The following is a 20,157-nucleotide window of genomic DNA, read 5'->3' as shown; positions in this document are numbered from 1 at the left end:
GGAATAGTAGGGCACCATAGCACAGGAACCAAACTAACAAGGTATACAAACAGGAATAAAGGAAAATACCAAACAAACAAATATACTCACACATACAACAGACAAATGCAACAGGGTGTGGAGGATGGGGTTAAACCAAAGTAGGAGAATGAGGGGAATTACGACACACTCAAAACCTAGCAACAGTCACAGATAAATCCACCAAACACCTTCTCCAATAATAACCAACAACAATCTCCAGCCATGCAGCATAAGCTATCTCTGACAATGAGTGCTAGCCAGGGCCCAGATTATATAGGAGAGGGGAGTGGCTAGCAGTGAACAGCTAAGAGCCTTAATGCAGGAAAGCTCCTGGAGCTCTCAACTGAGCAGATTGACCCATGCACTGCTAATAGAAATTTACATCATTTAATATGAAGATGAAGTACGCTGCAGTCTTCCAGTTCCTCTCTGTAAACGGTAAACCTGTGAAAATAATGGTGGGGAGGAGTATGTGAATGTGTCACCCATCGAAGAGGATCTGATGTGTAATAATGATTAGACTGGAGAGGAGTTAGGGAATGTGTCACCCATGGGTGCAGATTTATTTATAATAATGATAATGTAATAGTACTGCATAAAAGTGATATTTCTTCAACGAATGGCAGCAATATGTGGTCATTGTATAAATTATAATGTAGCAGTATTATGTGGCCTTGGATTGAAGGATTAGCTTTTCTGTGTGTGGCAGTATTATGTGATGTCCCCTATACATGTATCTGGGACAAGAAGGCATAGGCAATAGTATTATTTCTTTAACCCCTTAATGACCGCCAATACGTCTTTTTACTGACCTGAGATATGAGACTATCATCCCCATACAGGTGACAGTCCAGCAGCTGTCAGCTGTACACTATAGCTGACAGCTTGCTGCATCAGCCACGATCAGTGTTTGCACCGTCCAAATCTGTTTAACCCCTTAGATGCTGCTGTCAATTGTGACTACATCATTATAAATGGTTAACAGAGTGTGGGGGCTTCCTCTTTATCCCAATCTGTGTCCTCAGATCATGATTGTGTGGTCCTGATGTTTGCCGGCAATTCATGACCAAATAGCGGCCTTAGGGTACCGTCACACTATACGATTTACCTACGATCACGACCAGCGATATGACCTGGCCGTGATCGTAGGTAAATCGTAGTGTGTTCGCTGGGGAGCTGTCACACAGACAGCTCTCCAGCGACCAACGATGCCGAGGTCCCTGGGTAACCAGGGTAAACATCGGGTAACTAAGCGCAGGACCGCGCTTAGTAACCCGATGTTTACCCTGGTTACAAGCGTAAAACTAAAAAAAAACAAACAGCACATACTTACATTCTGGTGTCCGTCAGGTCCATTGCCGTCTGCTTCCCGCACTGTGACTGCCGGCCGTAAAGTGAAAGTGAAAGCACAGCCGCTGTGCTCTGCTTTCACTTTACGGCCGGCAGTCACAGTGCGGGAAGCAGACGGCAATGGACCTGACGGACACCAGAATGTAAGTATGTGCTGTTTGTTTTTTTTTAGTTTTACGCTTGTAACCAGGGTAAACATCGGGTTACTAAGCGCGGTCCTGCGCTTAGTTACCCGATGTTTACCCTGGTTACAAGCGAACGCATCGCTGGATCGCATCGCTAGATCGCTAGATCGGTGTCACACACACCGATCTAGCGATGACAGCGGGAGATCCAGCGATGAAAGAAAGTTCTAAACGATCTGCTACGACGTACGATTCTCAGCAGGATCCCTGATCGCTGCTGCGTGTCAGACACAGCGATATCGTAACAATATCGCTGGAACGTCACGAATCGTACCGTCGTAGCGATCGAAATGGTATAGTGTGACGGTACCCTTAGAGTCTGACGGCTGTAGTAATCTGTTCAGAAGTTAGAGGCATTTAGGTGGTAAAAATACACATTGTCATTTCTCTCATGCCACTTTGCATTAATTCCTGTAAAGCACCTGAAAGGTTAATAAACTACCTGACAGCAGTTTTCCATATGTCAGGGGGTGCTGTTTTTAAAATGGTATCACGTTTAGGGGTTTCCCAATATATAAGACCCCTAAAGTCACTTCAAACATGGATAAGTCCCTAAAAAATGTGTTTTTGTAAATTTCCTTGAAAAAATGAAAAATTGCTGCTACATTTTTAAACCTCCTAAAATGCTAAAAACATAAAATAACATTTTACAAAGGGTTCTGATGTAAAGCCGACATGTGGGAAATGTTATTTATTAATGGTTTGCTGTGGTATGGCCATCTGGATTAAAGGGATAATCATTAAAATTTTGAAAATTGCTAATTTTTTAACATTTTTCTCTTGATATTTTTTATAAATAAACACAAAACATATTGACCTAAATTTACCATTTTCATAAAGTATAATGTGTCACGAAAAAACAATCTCAAAATCACTGGGATTTTTGGAAGCGTTGCAGAGTTATTACCACATAAAGTGGCACTGGTCAGATTTCAAAAATTTGGCTCCATCACTAAGGGGTTAAAAATATATTTTTAATAATAATTTAAAATAAATACATTCAACAGGGGAATTCTCTGAGTACATATAGCTGGGAACAATAACAAAAGTATGTGTGTGTGTGTGTGTGTGTGTATGTGTGTATGTGTGTGTGTGTGTATGTGTGTGTGTGTGTATGTGTGTGTGTGTGTGTGTGTATGTGTGTGTGTGTGTGTGTGTGTGTGTGTGTGTGTGTGTGTGTGTGTGTGTGTGTGTGTGTGTGTGTGTGTGTGTGTGTGTATGTGTGTGTGTGTGTGTATGTGTGTGTGTGTGTGTGTGTGTATGTGTGTGTGTGTGTGTGTGTGTGTGTGTGTGTGTGTGTATGTGTGTGTGTGTGTGTATGTGTGTGTGTGTGTGTGTATGTATGTGTGTGTGTGTGTGTGTGTGTGTGTGTGTGTGTGTGTGTGTGTGTGTGTGTGTGTGTGTGTGTGTGTGTGTGTGTGTGTGTGTGTGTCCGGGATTGGCATCTGCACCGTCGCAGCTACAGCCACAAAATTTTGCACAGTCACACGTCTGGACCCTGAGAGCGTCATAGGCTATGTTGTGAGGTGAAATTTTAACCCCGCGCTTTACAATTCACCAAACTATTTTTCCCCTATCTACATAATGGGGAAAAGTGAAAGGAAAAGTGTTGGAGGCAAATTGACAGCTGCCAGATGTGAACAAGGGGGACGTAAAGAGTGAGAGCGATGGCGCCAAAGAGTATATACAGATCAGTTGCTAAGGTGGGGCCCCGACATGAGATACTCACCACACACGGGGATATGAACACACACAAAATGCGCCACACACTACCACGTGCTTGAACACATACTACCCTCAGCACACATTTCACCAAACATACACCAACCTCGCCACATAAAAGTCGAAACACAAAAGTCGCCGCTCAAAACTCGCCACGTGCAAAATTTGCCACATGCAAAACTAGGCTCACGCAAAACTCACCACACGTGCAAAACTCACCTCATGGAAAACTGGCCACACGCAAAACTTGCACACGCGGAAAAATTGCCACATGCACAAAAGTTGCAACACATGCAAAAATTGCCTCACACAAAACTTGCACATACTCAAAACGCACCACACATAAAACTCGCCACACGCAAAACTCGCCATGCGCAAAACTTGCTGCACACAGCTTGCTACACTAACCTGTCACATGCAACTCAACGCACAAAAAGTTGTCGCCACACGCAACTCAACACACACAACTTGACAAACTAAACTCGCCCTAAAACACACACAAGTCTGGTATTATCCATCAAAAATAAAAATCTGATTAATAAGCAGACAAACTACAAGAGCAACAACTGTACCATATAGGAAATCCGGCAGCTGTCAGTCACGACCTGTCTATTATGTGTATGTGTGAGCTAATATATACTGCCAGGGGGAGGGCTTCCTGTTGGCTGGGGATTTATCAGGCTGCCAATTTAGCTTACAAATACTGAGGTAAAAATACTGAGCAAAAAACGTGTGAACTCGGTCTAATACAGGAGGAGATGACATACAGATATATACTATATACATCAGCAGATGACACACAGGTATATACTATATACATCAGCAGATGACACAGGTATATACTATATATAGGGGAGATGACATACAGGTATATACTATATGCAGGAGATGACACACAGGTATATACTATATACATCAGCAGATGACACACAGGTATATACTATATACATCAGCAGATGACACAGGTATATACTATATACATCAGCAGATGACACAGGTATATACTATATACATCAGCAGATGACACAGGTATATACTATATATAGGGGAGATGACATACAGGTATATACTATATACAGGAGGAGATGACACACAGGTATATACTATATACATCAGCAGATGACACACAGGTATATACTATATACATCAGCAGATGACACAGGTATATACTATATATAGGGGAGATGACATACAGGTATATACTATATGCAGGAGATGACATACAGGTGTATACTATATACAGGGGAGATGACACACAGGTATATACTATATACAGGAGAGATTACATACAGGTATATACTATATACAGGAGATGACATACAGGTGTATACTATATACAGGAGAGATGACATACAGGTATATACTATATACAGGAGATGACATACAGGTGTATACTATATACAGGGGAGATGACATACAGGTATATACTATATACAGGGGAGATTACATACAGGTATATTCTATATACAGGAGAGATGACATACAGGTATATACTATATACAGGAGATGACATACAGGTGTATACTATATACAGGGGAGATGACACACAGGTATATACTATATACAGGAGAGATGACATACAGGTATATACTATATACAGGAGATGACATACAGGTGTATACTATATACAGGGAAGATGACACACACATATATACTATATACAGGAGAGATGACACACAGGTATATACTCTATACAGGAGGAGATGACACACAGGTATATACTGTATACAGGGGAGATGACACAGGTATCTTCTATCTATATATATAATTGTCTAAGGGTTTTTCTATATATATAATTGTCTAAGGGTTTTTCCGTCTGTCTGTCTTTCTGTCTGTCTGTCTTTCTGTCTGTCTGTCTGTCCTGGAAATCCCGCGTCTCTGATTGGTCGAGGCCGCCAGGCCTCGACCAATCAGAGACCGGCACAGCATCGACGTGGAAATCCCGCGTCTCTGATTGGTCGAGGCCGCCAGGCCTCGACCAATCAGCAACGGGCACAGCGACGATGATGTCATAAAGGACGTAGACATCCCGCGTCTCTGATTGGTCGAGGCCGCGAGGCCTCGACCAATCAGCAACGGGCACAGCGACGATGATGTCATAAAGGACGTAGACATCTCACGTTTCTGATTCAGCGACGGGCACAGTATCGACGTAGATGTCATAATGGTTGCCATGGCGACGATGATGTCATAAAGGTTGCCTCGACCAATCAGCGACGGGCACAGTCTGCCGCGAATTCTGGAATCATCATTGTCCATATACTACGGGGACATGCATATTCTAGAATACCTGATGCGTTAGAATCGGGCCACAATCTAGTATACTATATACAGGAGAGATGACATACAGGTATATACTATATATACAGGAGATAACATACAGGTGTATGCTATATATAGGGGAGATGACATACAGGTATATACTATATACAGGAGATGACATACAGGTGTATACTATATACAGGGGAGATGACACACAGGTATATACTATATACAGGAGAGATGACATACAGGTATATACTATATACAGGAGATGACATACAGGTGTACACTATATACAGGGGAGATGACACACAGATATATACTATATGCAGGGGAGATGACACACACATATATACTATATACAGGAGAGATGACACACAGGTATATACTATATACAGGAGGAGATGACACACTGGTATATACTATATAAAGGGGAGATGAAATACAGGTACATACTATATACAGGGGAGATGACACACAGGTATATATTATATACAGGGGGATGACACACAGGTATATACTATATACAGGAGGAGATGACACCCTGGTATATACTATATACAGGGGAGATGACATACAGGTACATACTATATACAGGGGAGATGACACAGGTATATACTATATACAGGAGAGATGACATACAGGTATATACTATATACAGGAGATGACATACAGGTGTATACTATATACAGGAGAGATGACATACAGGTATATACTATATACAGGAGATGACACACAGGTATATACTATATACAGGGGGATGACACACAGGTATATACTATATACAGGGGAGATGACACACAGGTATATACTATATACAGGAGGAGATGACATACAGGTACATACTATATACAGGGGAGATGACACACATATATACTATATACAGGAGGAGATGACACACAGGTATGTACTATATAGAGGAGGAGATGACACACAGGTATATACTATATACATGAGCAGATGACACACAGGTATATACTATATACAGGAGGAGATGACTTACAGGTATATACTATATACAGGAGGAGATAACACTTGTATATACTATATACAGGAGGAGATGACATACAGGTATATACTATATACAGGAGGAGATGACACATAGGTATATACTATATACAGGAGGAGATGACACACAGGTATATACTATATACAGGGGAGATGACACACATATATACTATATACAGGAGGAGATGACACACACAGATATATACTATATACAGGAGCAGATGACACACAGGTATATACTATATACAGGAGGAGATGACACACAGGTATATACTATATACATGAGCAGATGACACACAGGTATATACTATATACAGGAGGAGATGACTTACAGGTATAAACTATATACAGGAGGAGATGGCATACAGGTATATAGTATATACAGAAGAGATGACATACAGGTATATACTATATACAGGAGGAGATGACACATAGGTATATACAATATACAGGAGGAGATGACACACAGGTATATACTATATACATGAGCAGATGACACACAGGTATATACTATATACAGGAGGAGATGACTTACAGGTATATATATATATACAGGAGGAGATGGCATACAGGTATATAGTATTTACAGAAGAGATGACATACAGGTATATACTATATACAGGAGGAGATGGCACATAGGTATATACAATATACAGGAGGAGATGACATACAGCAGGTATATACTATTTACAGGGGAGATGACATACAGGTATATACTTTATATAGGAGATGACATACAGGTATATACTTTATATAGGAGATGACATACAGGTATATACTATATACAGGAGATGACATACAAGTGTATACTATATATAAGGGAGATGACAAACATGTATATACTGAGGGGAAAATGAGAGGTGTGAGGTGAAAATGAAAAGGTGTGAGTGCAAAATGAGAGGAGTGAGGGAAAATAGTGGAGTGATCGGAAAATGACACATGTGAGTTTGAAATGACAAGTGTTAGGGGGGAATGAGAGGAGTGAGGGGGAAAATGAGAGGTGTGAGGGGGATGGGAAAATAAGAGAAGTGAGGTGCTATAACTAACCACAGATATTTACTATGCCCAGGCAACACTGGGCTCTTCAGCTAGTAGATATATAGCAGTAATGTGTGGGCTCTATATAGCAGTATTGTGTGGGCTCTATATAGCAGTATTGTGTGGGCTCTATATACCAGTATTGTGTGGGCTCTATATAGCAGTATTGTGTGAGCTCTATATAGCAGTATTGTGTTGGCTCTATATAGCAGTATTGTGTGAGCTCTATATAGCAGTATTGTGTTGGCTCTATATAGCAGTATTGTGTGAGCTCTATATAGCAGTATTGTGTGAGCTCTATATAGCAGTATTGTGTGAGCTCTATATAGCAGTATTGTGTGAGCTCTATATAGCAGTATTGTGTGAGCTCTATATAGCAGTATTGTGTGAGCTCTATATAGCAGTATTGTGTGAGCTCTATATAGCAGTATTGTGTTGGCTCTATATAGCAGTATTGTGTGGGCTCTATATAGCAGTATTGTGTGAGCTCTATATAGCAGTATTGTGTTGGCTCTATATAGCAGTATTGTGTGGGCTCTATATAGCAGTATTGTGTGGGCTCTATATAGCAGTATTGTGTGGGCTCTATATAGCAGTATTGTGTGGGCTCTATATAGCAGTATTGTGTGGGCTCTATATAGCAGTATTGTGTGGGCTCTATATAGCAGTATTGTGTGAGCTCTATATAGCAGTACTGTGTGGGCTCTATATAGCAGTATTGTATGAGCTCTATATAGCAGTATTGTGTGAGCTCTATATAGCAGTATTGTGTGGGCTCTATATTGCAGTATTGTGTGGGCTCTATATAGCAGTATTGTGTGGGCTCTATATAGCAGTATTGTGTGGGCTCTATATACCAGTATTGTGTGGGCTCTATATAGCAGTATTGTGTGAGCTCTATATAGCAGTATTGTGTTGGCTCTATATAGCAGTATTGTGTGGGCTCTATATAGCAGTATTGTGTGAGCTCTATATAGCAGTATTGTGTGGGCTCTATATAGCAGTAATGTGTGAGCTCTATATAGCAGTATTGTGTGAGCTCTATATAGCAGTATTGTGTTGGCTCTATATAGCAGTATTGTGTGAGCTCTATATAGCAGTATTGTGTGAGCTCTATATAGCAGTATTGTGTTGGCTCTATATAGCAGTATTGTGTGAGCTCTATATAGCAGTATTGTGTGAGCTCTATATAGCAGTATTGTGTGAGCTCTATATAGCAGTATTGTGTGAGCTCTATATAGCAGTATTGTGTGAGCTCTATATAGCAGTATTGTGTGAGCTCTACATAGCAGTATTGTGTGAGCTCTATATAGCAGTATTGTGTTGGCTCTATATAGCAGTATTGTGTGGGCTCTATATAGCAGTATTGTGTGAGCTCTATATAGCAGTATTGTGTTGGCTCTATATAGCAGTATTGTGTGGGCTCTATATAGCAGTATTGTGTGGGCTCTATATAGCAGTATTGTGTGGGCTCTATATAGCAGTATTGTGTGGGCTCTATATAGCAGTATTGTGTGAGCTCTATATAGCAGTATTGTGTTGGCTCTATATAGCAGTATTGTGTGAGCTCTATATAGCAGTATTGTGTGAGCTCTATATAGCAGTATTGTGTTGGCTCTATATAGCAGTATTGTGTGAGCTCTATATAGCAGTATTGTGTGAGCTCTATATAGCAGTATTGTGTTGGCTCTATATAGCAGTATTGTGTGAGCTCTATATAGCAGTATTGTGTGAGCTCTATATAGCAGTATTGTGTGAGCTCTATATAGCAGTATTGTGTGAGCTCTATATAGCAGTATTGTGTGAGCTCTATATAGCAGTATTGTGTTGGCTCTATATAGCAGTATTGTGTGAGCTCTATATAGCAGTATTGTGTTGGCTCTATATAGCAGTATTGTGTGAGCTCTATATAGCAGTATTGTGTGAGCTCTATATAGCAGTATTGTGTTGGCTCTATATAGCAGTATTGTGTTGGCTCTATATAGCAGTATTGTGTGGGCTCTATATAGCAGTATTGTGTGGGCTCTATATACCAGTATTGTGTGGGCTCTATATAGCAGTATTGTGTGAGCTCTATATAGCAGTATTGTGTTGGCTCTATATAGCAGTATTGTGTGAGCTCTATATAGCAGTATTGTGTGAGCTCTATATAGCAGTATTGTGTTGGCTCTATATAGCAGTATTGTGTGAGCTCTATATAGCAGTATTGTGTGAGCTCTATATAGCAGTATTGTGTGAGCTCTATATAGCAGTATTGTGTGAGCTCTATATAGCAGTATTGTGTGAGCTCTATATAGCAGTATTGTGTGAGCTCTATATAGCAGTATTGTGTGAGCTCTATATAGCAGTATTGTGTTGGCTCTATATAGCAGTATTGTGTGGGCTCTATATAGCAGTATTGTGTGAGCTCTATATAGCAGTATTGTGTTGGCTCTATATAGCAGTATTGTGTGGGCTCTATATACCAGTATTGTGTGAGCTCTATATAGCAGTATTGTGTGAGCTCTATATAGCAGTATTGTGTTGGCTCTATATAGCAGTAATGTGTGGGCTCTATATAGCAGTATTGTGTGGGCTCTATATAGCAGTATTGTGTGGGCTCTATATAGCAGTATTGTGTGGGCTCTATATAGCAGTATTGTGTGAGCTCTATATAGCAGTAATGTGTGGGCTCTATATAGCAGTATTGTGTGGGCTCTATATAGCAGTAATGTGTGGGCTCTATATAGCAGTAATGTGTGAGCTCTATATAGCAGTAATGTGTGGGCTCTATATAGCAGTAATGTGTGGGCTCTATATAGCAGTATTGTGTGAGCTCTATATAGCAGTATTGTGTGAGCTCTATATAGCAGTATTGTGTGGGCTCTATATAGCAGTATTGTGTGGGCTCTATATAGCAGTATTGTGTGGGCTCTATATAGCAGTATTGTGTGGGCTCTATATAGCAGTATTGTGTGAGCTCTATATAGCAGTATTGTGTGGGCTCTATATAGCAGTATTGTGTGAGCTCTATATAGCAGTATTGTGTGGGCTCTATATAGCAGTATTGTGTGAGCTCTATATAGCAGTATTGTGTGAGCTCTATATAGCAGTATTGTGTGAGCTCTATATAGCAGTATTGTGTGAGCTCTATATAGCAGTATTGTGTGGGCTCTATATAGCAGTATTGTGTGAGCTCTATATAGCAGTATTGTGTGAGCTCTATATAGCAGTATTGTGTGAGCTTTGTGCAGCAGTATTATTTGTGTTGATGATAAATCCTCCTTATATTAAATGTCGCTTGTAATCTTTTTTATTGTATTTAATCTTTTGTAGAATAATTCCAGGATAATTACTTTATAAGTTGTGTTTGTTATTCTCATACATTTAGACCTTACCCCATACACATCTTTTCTTCAGTGAAAGGTTACTTACACTTTACTGCAAGTCCAATACTGGAGGCCAATAACATGAGTGATAACAGGAGCAGGAGCAGCGACAGGAGCGGGGCGCGGGCCTGAAATCCTAATGGGGAGAGAACAGTCAGTGCCAGTGATCAGCGCCGCTGTCTGTAGGTCACTCGTCTTATTTGCTTCTCTGTCTTATGTTTGTACATACAACCCCTGGCAAAAATTATGGAATCTCCGGCCTTGGAAGATGTTCATTCAGTTGTTTAATTTTGTAGAAAACAAAGCAGATCACAGACATGGCACAAAACTAAAGTCATTTCAAATGACAACGTTCTGGCTTTAAGAAACACTAAAAGAAATCAAGAACAAAAAATGTGGGAGTCAGTAATGGTTACTTTTTTTAACCAAGCATAGGGAAAAATTATGGAATCATTTAATTCTGAGGAAAAAATTATGGAATCATGAAAAACAAACAAAAAACCCTCCAACACATCACTAGGATTTTGTTGCACCACCTCTGGCTTTATTACAGCTTGCAGTCTCTGAGGCCTGAACTTAATGAGGGTCACACAGGACTCTCCATCAATCTGGCTCCAACTTTCTCTGATTGCTGTCCCCAGATCAGCTTCGCAGGTTGGATTCTTGTCATGGACCATTTTCTCCACCAAAGATTCTCAGTTGGAGTGAGATCCGGACTATTTGCAGCCCATGACATTGACCTTATGAGTCTTTTTTCCAGGAATGTTTGCACAGTTTTTGCTCTATGGCAGGATGCATTATCATCTTGAGAAATGATTTAATCGTCCTCAAACATCCTTTCAATTGATGGGATAAGAAAAGTGTCCAAAATATCAACATAAACTTGTGCATTTATTGAAGATGTAATGACAGCCGTCTCCACGGTGCCTTTACCTGACATGCAGCCCCATATCATCAATGACTGTGGAAATCTGCATGTTCTCCTCAGGCAGTCATCTTTCTAAATCTCATTGGAACGGCACCAAACAAAAGTTCCAGCATCATCCCCTTGCCCAATGCAGATTCACGATTCATCACTGAATATGACTTTCATCCAGTCATCCACAGTCCACCATTGCTTCTCCTTAGCCCATGGTAACCTTGTTTTTTTTCGGTTTAGGTGTTAATGATGGCTTTCGTTTAGCTTCTCTGTATGTAAATCCCATTTCCTTTAGGTGGTTTCTTACAGTTCGGTCACAGACGATGACTCCAGTTTCCTCCCATTCGTTCCTCATTTGTTTTGTTGTGCATTTCCTGTTTTGGAAACATATTGCTTTAAGTTTCCGGTCTTGACGCTTTGATGTCTTCCTTGGTCTACCAGTATGTTTGCCTTTAACAACCTTCCCATATTGTTTGTATTTGGTCCAGATTTTAGGCACAGTTGACTGTGAACAACCAACATCTTTTGCAACATTGCGTGATGATTTACCCTTTTCTAAGAGTTTGATAATCCTCTCCTTTGTTTCAATTGACATCTCTCGTGTTGGAGCCATGATTCATGTCAGTCCACTTGGTGCAGCAGCTCTCCAAGGTGTGATCACTCCTTTTTAGATGCAGAATAACGAGCAGATCTACTTTGATGCAGGTGTTAGTTTTGGGTATGAAAATTTACAGGGTGATTCCATAATTTTTTCCTCAGAATTGAGTGATTCCATAATTTTTCCCCTATGCTTGGTTAAGAAAAGTAACCATTACTGACTACCACACATTTTGTTCTTGATTTCTTTCAGTGTTTCTTAAAGCCAGAAAGTTGCCATTTGAAATGACTTTAGGTTTGCGCCATGTCTGCGATCTGCTTTTCTTCTATAAAATTAAACAACTGAATGAACATCCTCCAAGGGCGGTGATTCCATAAATTTTTGCCAGGGGTTGTATATATATATATATATATTGTGAGATAGCACTCACTAGCGGATTGGAGAATACTCGCTTGGCAGCAGGATAATCATAGACAGGCCCGGTTTTTCACATAAACAGTCCATGTGGTTTATCATACACTCAGCATAAACCACTGGAGGCCATGTTACCCATCACAGACATCACATAGTCCTTAGCACTTCACACAGTCAGTAAACATGCTGGACCTTACTTTGTCCAGTTGCCATGGGTGACCGCATGCCGCACAGTTCAGATAGCAGATACACCTCTCTGCCTTTCTTACAACCCACTTCTCTGAGGTTACCTTCCTGGAGCTCCTGCTCCACACACTGACCTCCTGTCAGTCCTCTCTGCTGGGGAACTGCCTTACGGGGATCACTGTCCTGGTCCTATGGTACCTTCCATCCAAATGATGTAATTTTTTGCTTGTCAGCAGTTTTCCATATTTTAATATGTTTAAATAATTTTTTGATACTTTTTATTACTGGAACTGGATTTTTCTTTCCATGTGCATATGTGCATTTTACTACAGTGCCTTGCGAAAGTATTCGGCCCCCTGGAACTTTTCCACCTTTTCCCACATATCATGCTTCAAACATAAAGATACCTTGGTGAAGAATCAACGACAAGTGGAACACAATTGTGAAGTTGAACAAAGTTTATTGGTTACCGTATTGTTTGGACTATAAGACGCACCGGACTATAAGACGCACCCAGGATTTAGAGGTGGAAAATAGGGAAAAAAATATTTGAAGCAAAAAAATGTGGTAAAATTTAATAACATACTATTAAATGTGGTGTTATTATATATAATAGTATGTTATTATGTTGGAAGCTGCAGGACCAGTGTGGTGTCTCTAAAGTACTATATGAAGATCCTGAAGGGTGAGTATAAGAATAGGAGCACAGGGCTTATATTTAAAGCATTACTCCAGCACTGAAAAATAACACTGGAGTGCTGCTTTCAGATCTCATTGGGAGAACTATAACTCCCAGCATGTCCTACAGATCCGATGGCATGCTGGGAGTTATAGTTCACTACAGGAGTGGCAGAGTGCTTTATTGTGTGTTGTAAAGACTAACGTTTTAATTGTGCCAGCCACACTGTGGTGAGGTAAAAGCATCCCATGACTGCACACCACAGAGCCCTCCCTCTTGTTGCCTCTCCACAGCACAGGTCATAAGAGGAAGCCAGCAGATTCTAGTGGGGAGTCTGAAGGACCTGTGATGACATCAGAAGAGGGAGGGCTCTGTGTTGCCATGTGATGCTCCAGCCCGCCCACTTCATGACATCTCAGGTCCTTATGCCTCAGCATCCAGCATCCAGCACAGCCCAGGCAGGTACGCAGCAATCTTTTTTCCGCTGGCCCCTGCTGCTGCCCCCTCCTCCACCAGACACACATCTCCCTGCATGAATCCAGCGCTGGGGAAACCATGTGTGTTTCAGTGAAGGAGCATTCATGTACTGCTCCTTGCTCACTGCTTAGTGTTGACAGGTGGGCGGGGAAGCGACTAATGAATAATCACTGCACTTTAATCATGGGGACCCGTGGTTTCCCCAGCGCTGGATTCGGGCAGCAGGGACATTTTTCTGCCTCCTGCAAGTGGGATCACAGTGCGACCCCATTCGCTGCTGCCCCCTCCCCACATGCTACATTCCGACCATAAGACGCACCCACACTTTCCTCCCAAATTTGAAGGAAAAAAGTGCGTCTTATGGTCAGAAAAATACGGTATTTTAAATTTTTGTGGAAATTCAAAAACTGAAAAGTGGGGCGTGCAATATTATTCAGCCCCTATAACTTAATACTTTGTTGCGCCACCTTTTGCTGTGATTACAAGTCGCTTGGGGTATGTCTCTATCAGTTTTGTACATGGAGAGACTGAAATTCTCGCCCATTCTTCCTGGGCAAACAGCTCGAGCTCAGTGAGGTTGATGGAGATCGTTTGTGAACAGCAGTTTTCGGCTCTTTCCACAGATTCTCCATTAGATTGAGGTCTGGACTCTGACTTGGCCATTCTAAAACCTGGATTCGTTTATTTGTGAACCATTCCATTGTAGATTTTGCTTTATGTTTGGGATCATTGCCTTGTTGGAAGACAAATCTCCATCCCAGTCTCAGGTCTTTTGCAGACTCCAACAGGTTTTCTTCAAGAATGGTCCTGTATTTGGTTCCATCCATCTTCCCATCAATTTTAACTATCTTCCTTGTCCCTTGTGAAGAAAAGCAGGCCCAAACCATGATGCTACCACCACCATGTTTGACAGTGGGGATGATGTCTTCAGGGTGATGAGCTGTGTTGCCTTTACACCAAACATATCGTTTGGCATTGTTGCCAAAAAGTTTGATTTTGGTTTCATCTGACCAGAGCACCTTCTTCCACATGTTTGGTGTGACTCCCAGGTGGCTTGTTGCAAACTTTAAAAGACACTTTTTATGGATATCTTTGAGAAATGGCTTTCTTCTTGCCACTCTTCCATAAAGGCCAGATTTGTGCAGTGTACGACTGATTGTTGTCCTATGGACAGACTGTCCCACCTCAGCTGTAGATCTCTGCAGTTCATCCGGAGGGATCATGGGCCTCTTGGCTGCATCTCTGATCAGTCTTCTCTTTGTTTGAGATGAAAGTTTAGAGGGACGGCCGGGTCTTGGTAGATTTGCAGTGGTATGATACTCCTTCCATTTCAATATGATCGCTTGCACAGTGCTCCTTGGGATGTTTAAAGTTTTGGAAATCATTTTGTATCCAAATCCAGCTTTAAACTTCTCCACAACAGTATCACGGACCTGCCTGTTGTGTTCCTTGGTCTTCATGATGCTCTCTGTGCTTCAAACAGAACCCTGAGACTATTACAGAGCAGGTGCATTTATATGGAGACTTGATTACACACAGGTGGATTCTATTTATCATCATTAGGCATTTAGGACAACATTGGATCATTCAGAGATCCACAATGAACTTCTGGAGTGAGTTTGCTGCACCGAAAGTAAAGGGGCCAAATAATATTGCACGCCCCACTTTTCAGTTTTTGATTTTCCACAAAAATGTAAAATAAACAATAAATTTCGCTCAACTTCACAATTGGGTTCCTCTTGTTATTGATTCTTCACCACAAATTTACATTTGGTATCTTTATGTTTGACGCATGGTATGTGGGAAAAGGTTGAAATGTTCCAGGGGGCGAATACTTTCGCATAGGCACTGTATGTGTACTATGTCATGATAATATAAATATGCCATATTCTGAGTATTCTTCTATAAGGTTCCATGGCTTTACAGACACACGCTGTGGGCTTTTTGACCCCCCATCCCAGCTCATTCTCTCTACACTCTGTGCAACGTGATACTAGTGTGCTAGCAGCCCCCCACTGAGTACTTTATGGCCCTAAGCTGGCTGAAGGCAGTTGTGGAAGCGTGCTCTTTTGTTCATTTAAAAACGTAATACTAGGGCATAACTTGACCCCAATTAATGATAGAGATATAAAATTTACATATTCCGAATGTCCGCCGATAGATCTATAACCCAGTGAAATCTCTAGGATCCAAACCCAACAAAATCCAAGGAATGGATTTCTCTGTAAGCAGGTCATGTATACACTTCGTGTTTATACTTAAAGGGACACTGTCACCTGAATTTGGAGGGAACAATCTTCAGCCATGGAGGCGGGGTTTTGGGGTTTTTGATTCACCCTTTCCTTACCCGCTGGCTGCATGCTGGCTGCAATATTGGATTGAAGTTCATTCTCTGTCCTCCATAGTACACGCCTGCGCAAGGCAAGATTGCATTGTGCAGGCATGTACTACGGAGGACAGAGAATGAACTTCAATCCAATATTGCAGCCAGCATGCAGCCAGCGGGTAAGGAAAGGGTGAATCAAAAACCCCAAAACCCCGCCTCCATGGCTGAAGATTGTTCCCTCCAAATTCAGGTGACAGTGTCCCTTTAAATGAACCCCCATGTCATGCTGAGCACAATATTTTTGTCTTTCTTCTACAAGGTTCACACTAAGGCTACTTTCACACATTGTTAGGGCTAGCGGAATGCACCAAATAATAAGACAGAGTATGGTGCGTTCGCAGCCCGGGGTCCACCGTGCAGAGATGGAACCTGCTGCCAAGTAATGATGGACTATATGGCGGTACAAAGTGAATACACACATGGGCTAACCTCACCCTGTGTGAAGGAAGCGAACCCTGTTACGTCACAGGGCCGTGGTACCGCACCAAGAGCGCAAGCAAGGAGTCTCAGAACTCAATCCCAAGACACAGGATTTGAGTACATAGACCTCATGCGCTCGACACCGCTACTGAGGTGTCAGAGTGACAGCAATAGAAGCACAAGAGTGCATGCAGTGCCGCACTGGCGAACGCCACTAACCACCCAGGCTTGGGTCAGGAAAGCGCTGTGAAAGCACAAGGCGCCGCACTGGCGGTCACAGCAATAAGACGCTGTATTGTATGTTAACGTGCTGATGGCTAAGTCGGGTGCTAGATAGCAAACATACACCTTCCGCGAACAGTCATCCAATAGGGAGGGTTATTTAAAGAGCGACTTTCACTCACAACACACACACATTTACAAATGTACACTAGCGCATGGCCGTGTGGTCATGCGCAGCTTATATAGTTGCAGCACGTTCAGGACCTTCCAATAAAGGACCAATGGGAAGCTGCTACCAAAGTTTTGCCCTTTCAGGACCTTCCTGGAGGACCAATGGAATGTGCTGCAGTACCTGAGCATGTGACCCTCGATCTCCAATGGGAGATCTTGCCCTGGGCATGCTCAGAAAAAGAAAAGCAGGACTTAGCCCCAAAAGCATCTGCTCGCCGCTGCCCAACACTGACTTCAATGGCAGAAGCAGGAAAAGCAGCAGTAACTCTTTGTACAGAGTGAGACTGAGCAAGACGCTGGGACCGACGTCTCTGCTGAGCAGACTCCACTGCAGCTGGATAAGAATGGGAGACCGCAGCGGAGATGGCTCGAGATTCCCCTTGTGCAGAAGCGGGAACTCAACACCTAACATACATCAGGCTTTTTGTTTCAGGCACAATCCGGCAATTAAAAAAAAAAAACGGATCCGTTTTTTTTTAAACCCGGATCCGTTATTTTCCCATTGAGTTGCACCGGATTGTGCCTGATGGCCAGACGTTTCATCCATTTTTTTTCCGGATCCATCCAAATAGTCGTTTCCGGTGGACGGAGAAAACGTCCACTGCAACTTTTTTTGTCTGGCAGAAAAAAACTCACAGTGATGGAAAACCAAGCCAAAAACACATGACAAAAACACACAATCTCTCTCTCTCTCTCTCTCTCCCTCTCTCTCTCATCCCCGGAAATGGTAAATCAAAAAAAAATCCATGCGCATTAAAGAAGACCGGATCCAGCTAAAAAACGGATCCAGCGCATCAGTTTTTCACAATTTACGTAGGATCCGTTTTTTTTTTAAATTAGGCGGATTTAGCCTGAAAACAAAAAACTGATGTGTGAAAGCAGCCTAAGTGATATGGGTAATATAGTATTTCATAACTGTTCAGAAAGGGGAGTTCCCCAACCACCCAGCGAGGTCAACACAGTGGGAGTGCCTTAAGTTTGAGCACAGGTATAAGACACAGAGGCCAGACTAGAGCCCCTCTCTCTCCCTCTGTCTCTCTTGGCTTGGGAAGTCACCTAGCAGATACTGTGCCTTATGCATTGGGACATATGCTCCTCCTCCTCCCTGCCGCATGGCTTACCATGGAATGATAGAAAAATGTAAGTTTATTTTCAACTTTAATACCTTTTATTTTGTAATTATTTTGTACATACTATAATTGTCTCATCTTGTAATATCATTTTTTATACTCTTTGTAAACACTGCCTATTTCTTTTTGGAGTAAAAGTTATAATATTTACTAGCTTCATTATCCTTGCTCTAAAACTTAACCCCAATGTCCTCTGAAGTAAATCACGCTACTTATGGGGTTGGCTTCTGACCTGCTATTAATCATAGTAAAAGCAGCTGTGGCAGCGAAGAGTTCTGAGCTGGTTGGGCAAAACTGGCAGTGACGGACAGCGTTTGATAATTATAATTCCTGCCTGAGTGGGAGTAGTTATATTGTCCTCTCTGCAGTGTGCTCAATAGCCAGTACACAGTAAGGCAGCCTTTCTGGTGTCTAATTATCTTAGGTGCAGTTCTCTGACTGACCTGAGGGTAAGGGGGGTGCCAGAGAGCTGCCAGTTCCAAACCGGAACTGGGGAGTGGGATATAAATAAATCCCTGAAGAAAGAACTGGGGCAACCAAACACCCCCGGTTCATGACATACTATATATATATATATATATATATAGTAGTGCAGCGAGGTTGGAGAAGTGTTACAGACAGGCAGTGACCACAAAAAAGTGGCAGGTTTTCTTAAAATTGCATTGGGCAAATAGCTTGCCCAAGACCAACGCTTACTTTTATTTTGCATTGCAATCACAGCTATGCCTGTGACTGCAATGCACTCCTGCGGCCTCAATATGCTTCTGTGCGCATCCTGGGGGACACATAGTGATCCTTGCATACAACAAGGCTCACATGGACCCGTGGAAGCGCTAGTGTGCGAAACGGCCGTCGTCCAGTCTCTTCACTCCCCGCTCCCTCACCTACTCTTGTCAAAGCCGAAGAATGTTATTTTTGACTTAAGTGTTAAATAAAGGACACGTTTCTAGCTGAAGAAATTGGGTGAGTGCCACAGTTCTTTTCTCTGTTTTGTTTGCTATATGGATTGTGGATTTCCTATGTTGAGCACCACCCTTTTCAGCAGTGATCCCAGAGTGTCCGATCCTTAGAAGATCTAATTGCTATAGACAGGGGAATCTTACAGCATTCAGTGCCAGTAATACCCGCTATTCTTTGGAATGTGGACTCCCATATGGAAGGGTCTTCACCACTCCTACCACATGTTTTATTTCTCCACATGGTGTGGAAAAAGTAACCTCCGTGGTCAGGTACTTTTGGAGTTCCCCATGTATACACACCACCCCAACTTTCCATCCATTGGGGTTGTCCCCGACAACAAAAGACCCATGGACCAGAGTCACTAAGCTTTCCGAGTCCAAGAGAGCCTCAGCTTGGTACTCTTTGATGAGTACCTGGCACAGTTGGGGTTCGCTGCCAGCAGTGTCTGTAGTTGCAGTGCAGACGGGCTGGGCGTACATAGACATCAGCAAGTATATCCGCAGTCCATGGGTTCAACTGTTAGGAGGCAGTTGGCAGCGACATGTCCAGGCCCTTGGCACCGGCAACACTTAATAGCTGTG

General features: G+C 42.1%; 1 protein-coding gene across 1 annotated transcript in view; it reads right to left on the bottom strand.

Moving 5' to 3' along the window:
- LOC138658169 (B-cell differentiation antigen CD72-like) overlaps window positions 1–20,157 on the bottom strand; it is a 155,114-nt gene that overhangs the window by 106,824 nt on the left and 28,133 nt on the right. Inside the window, exon 3 of the mRNA XM_069745695.1 lies at window positions 11,001–11,090. Coding sequence (XP_069601796.1) covers window positions 11,001–11,090 — 90 coding nt within the window. The remainder of the gene's footprint in view (window positions 1–11,000; window positions 11,091–20,157) is intronic.

Source organism: Ranitomeya imitator, chromosome 1 (genome assembly GCF_032444005.1).
Source record: "Ranitomeya imitator isolate aRanImi1 chromosome 1, aRanImi1.pri, whole genome shotgun sequence".
Lineage (NCBI taxonomy): Eukaryota > Metazoa > Chordata > Amphibia > Anura > Dendrobatidae > Ranitomeya > Ranitomeya imitator.
The sequence above is the reverse complement of the archived record's forward strand: the minus strand, read 5'-3'. Positions and strand labels throughout refer to the sequence as shown.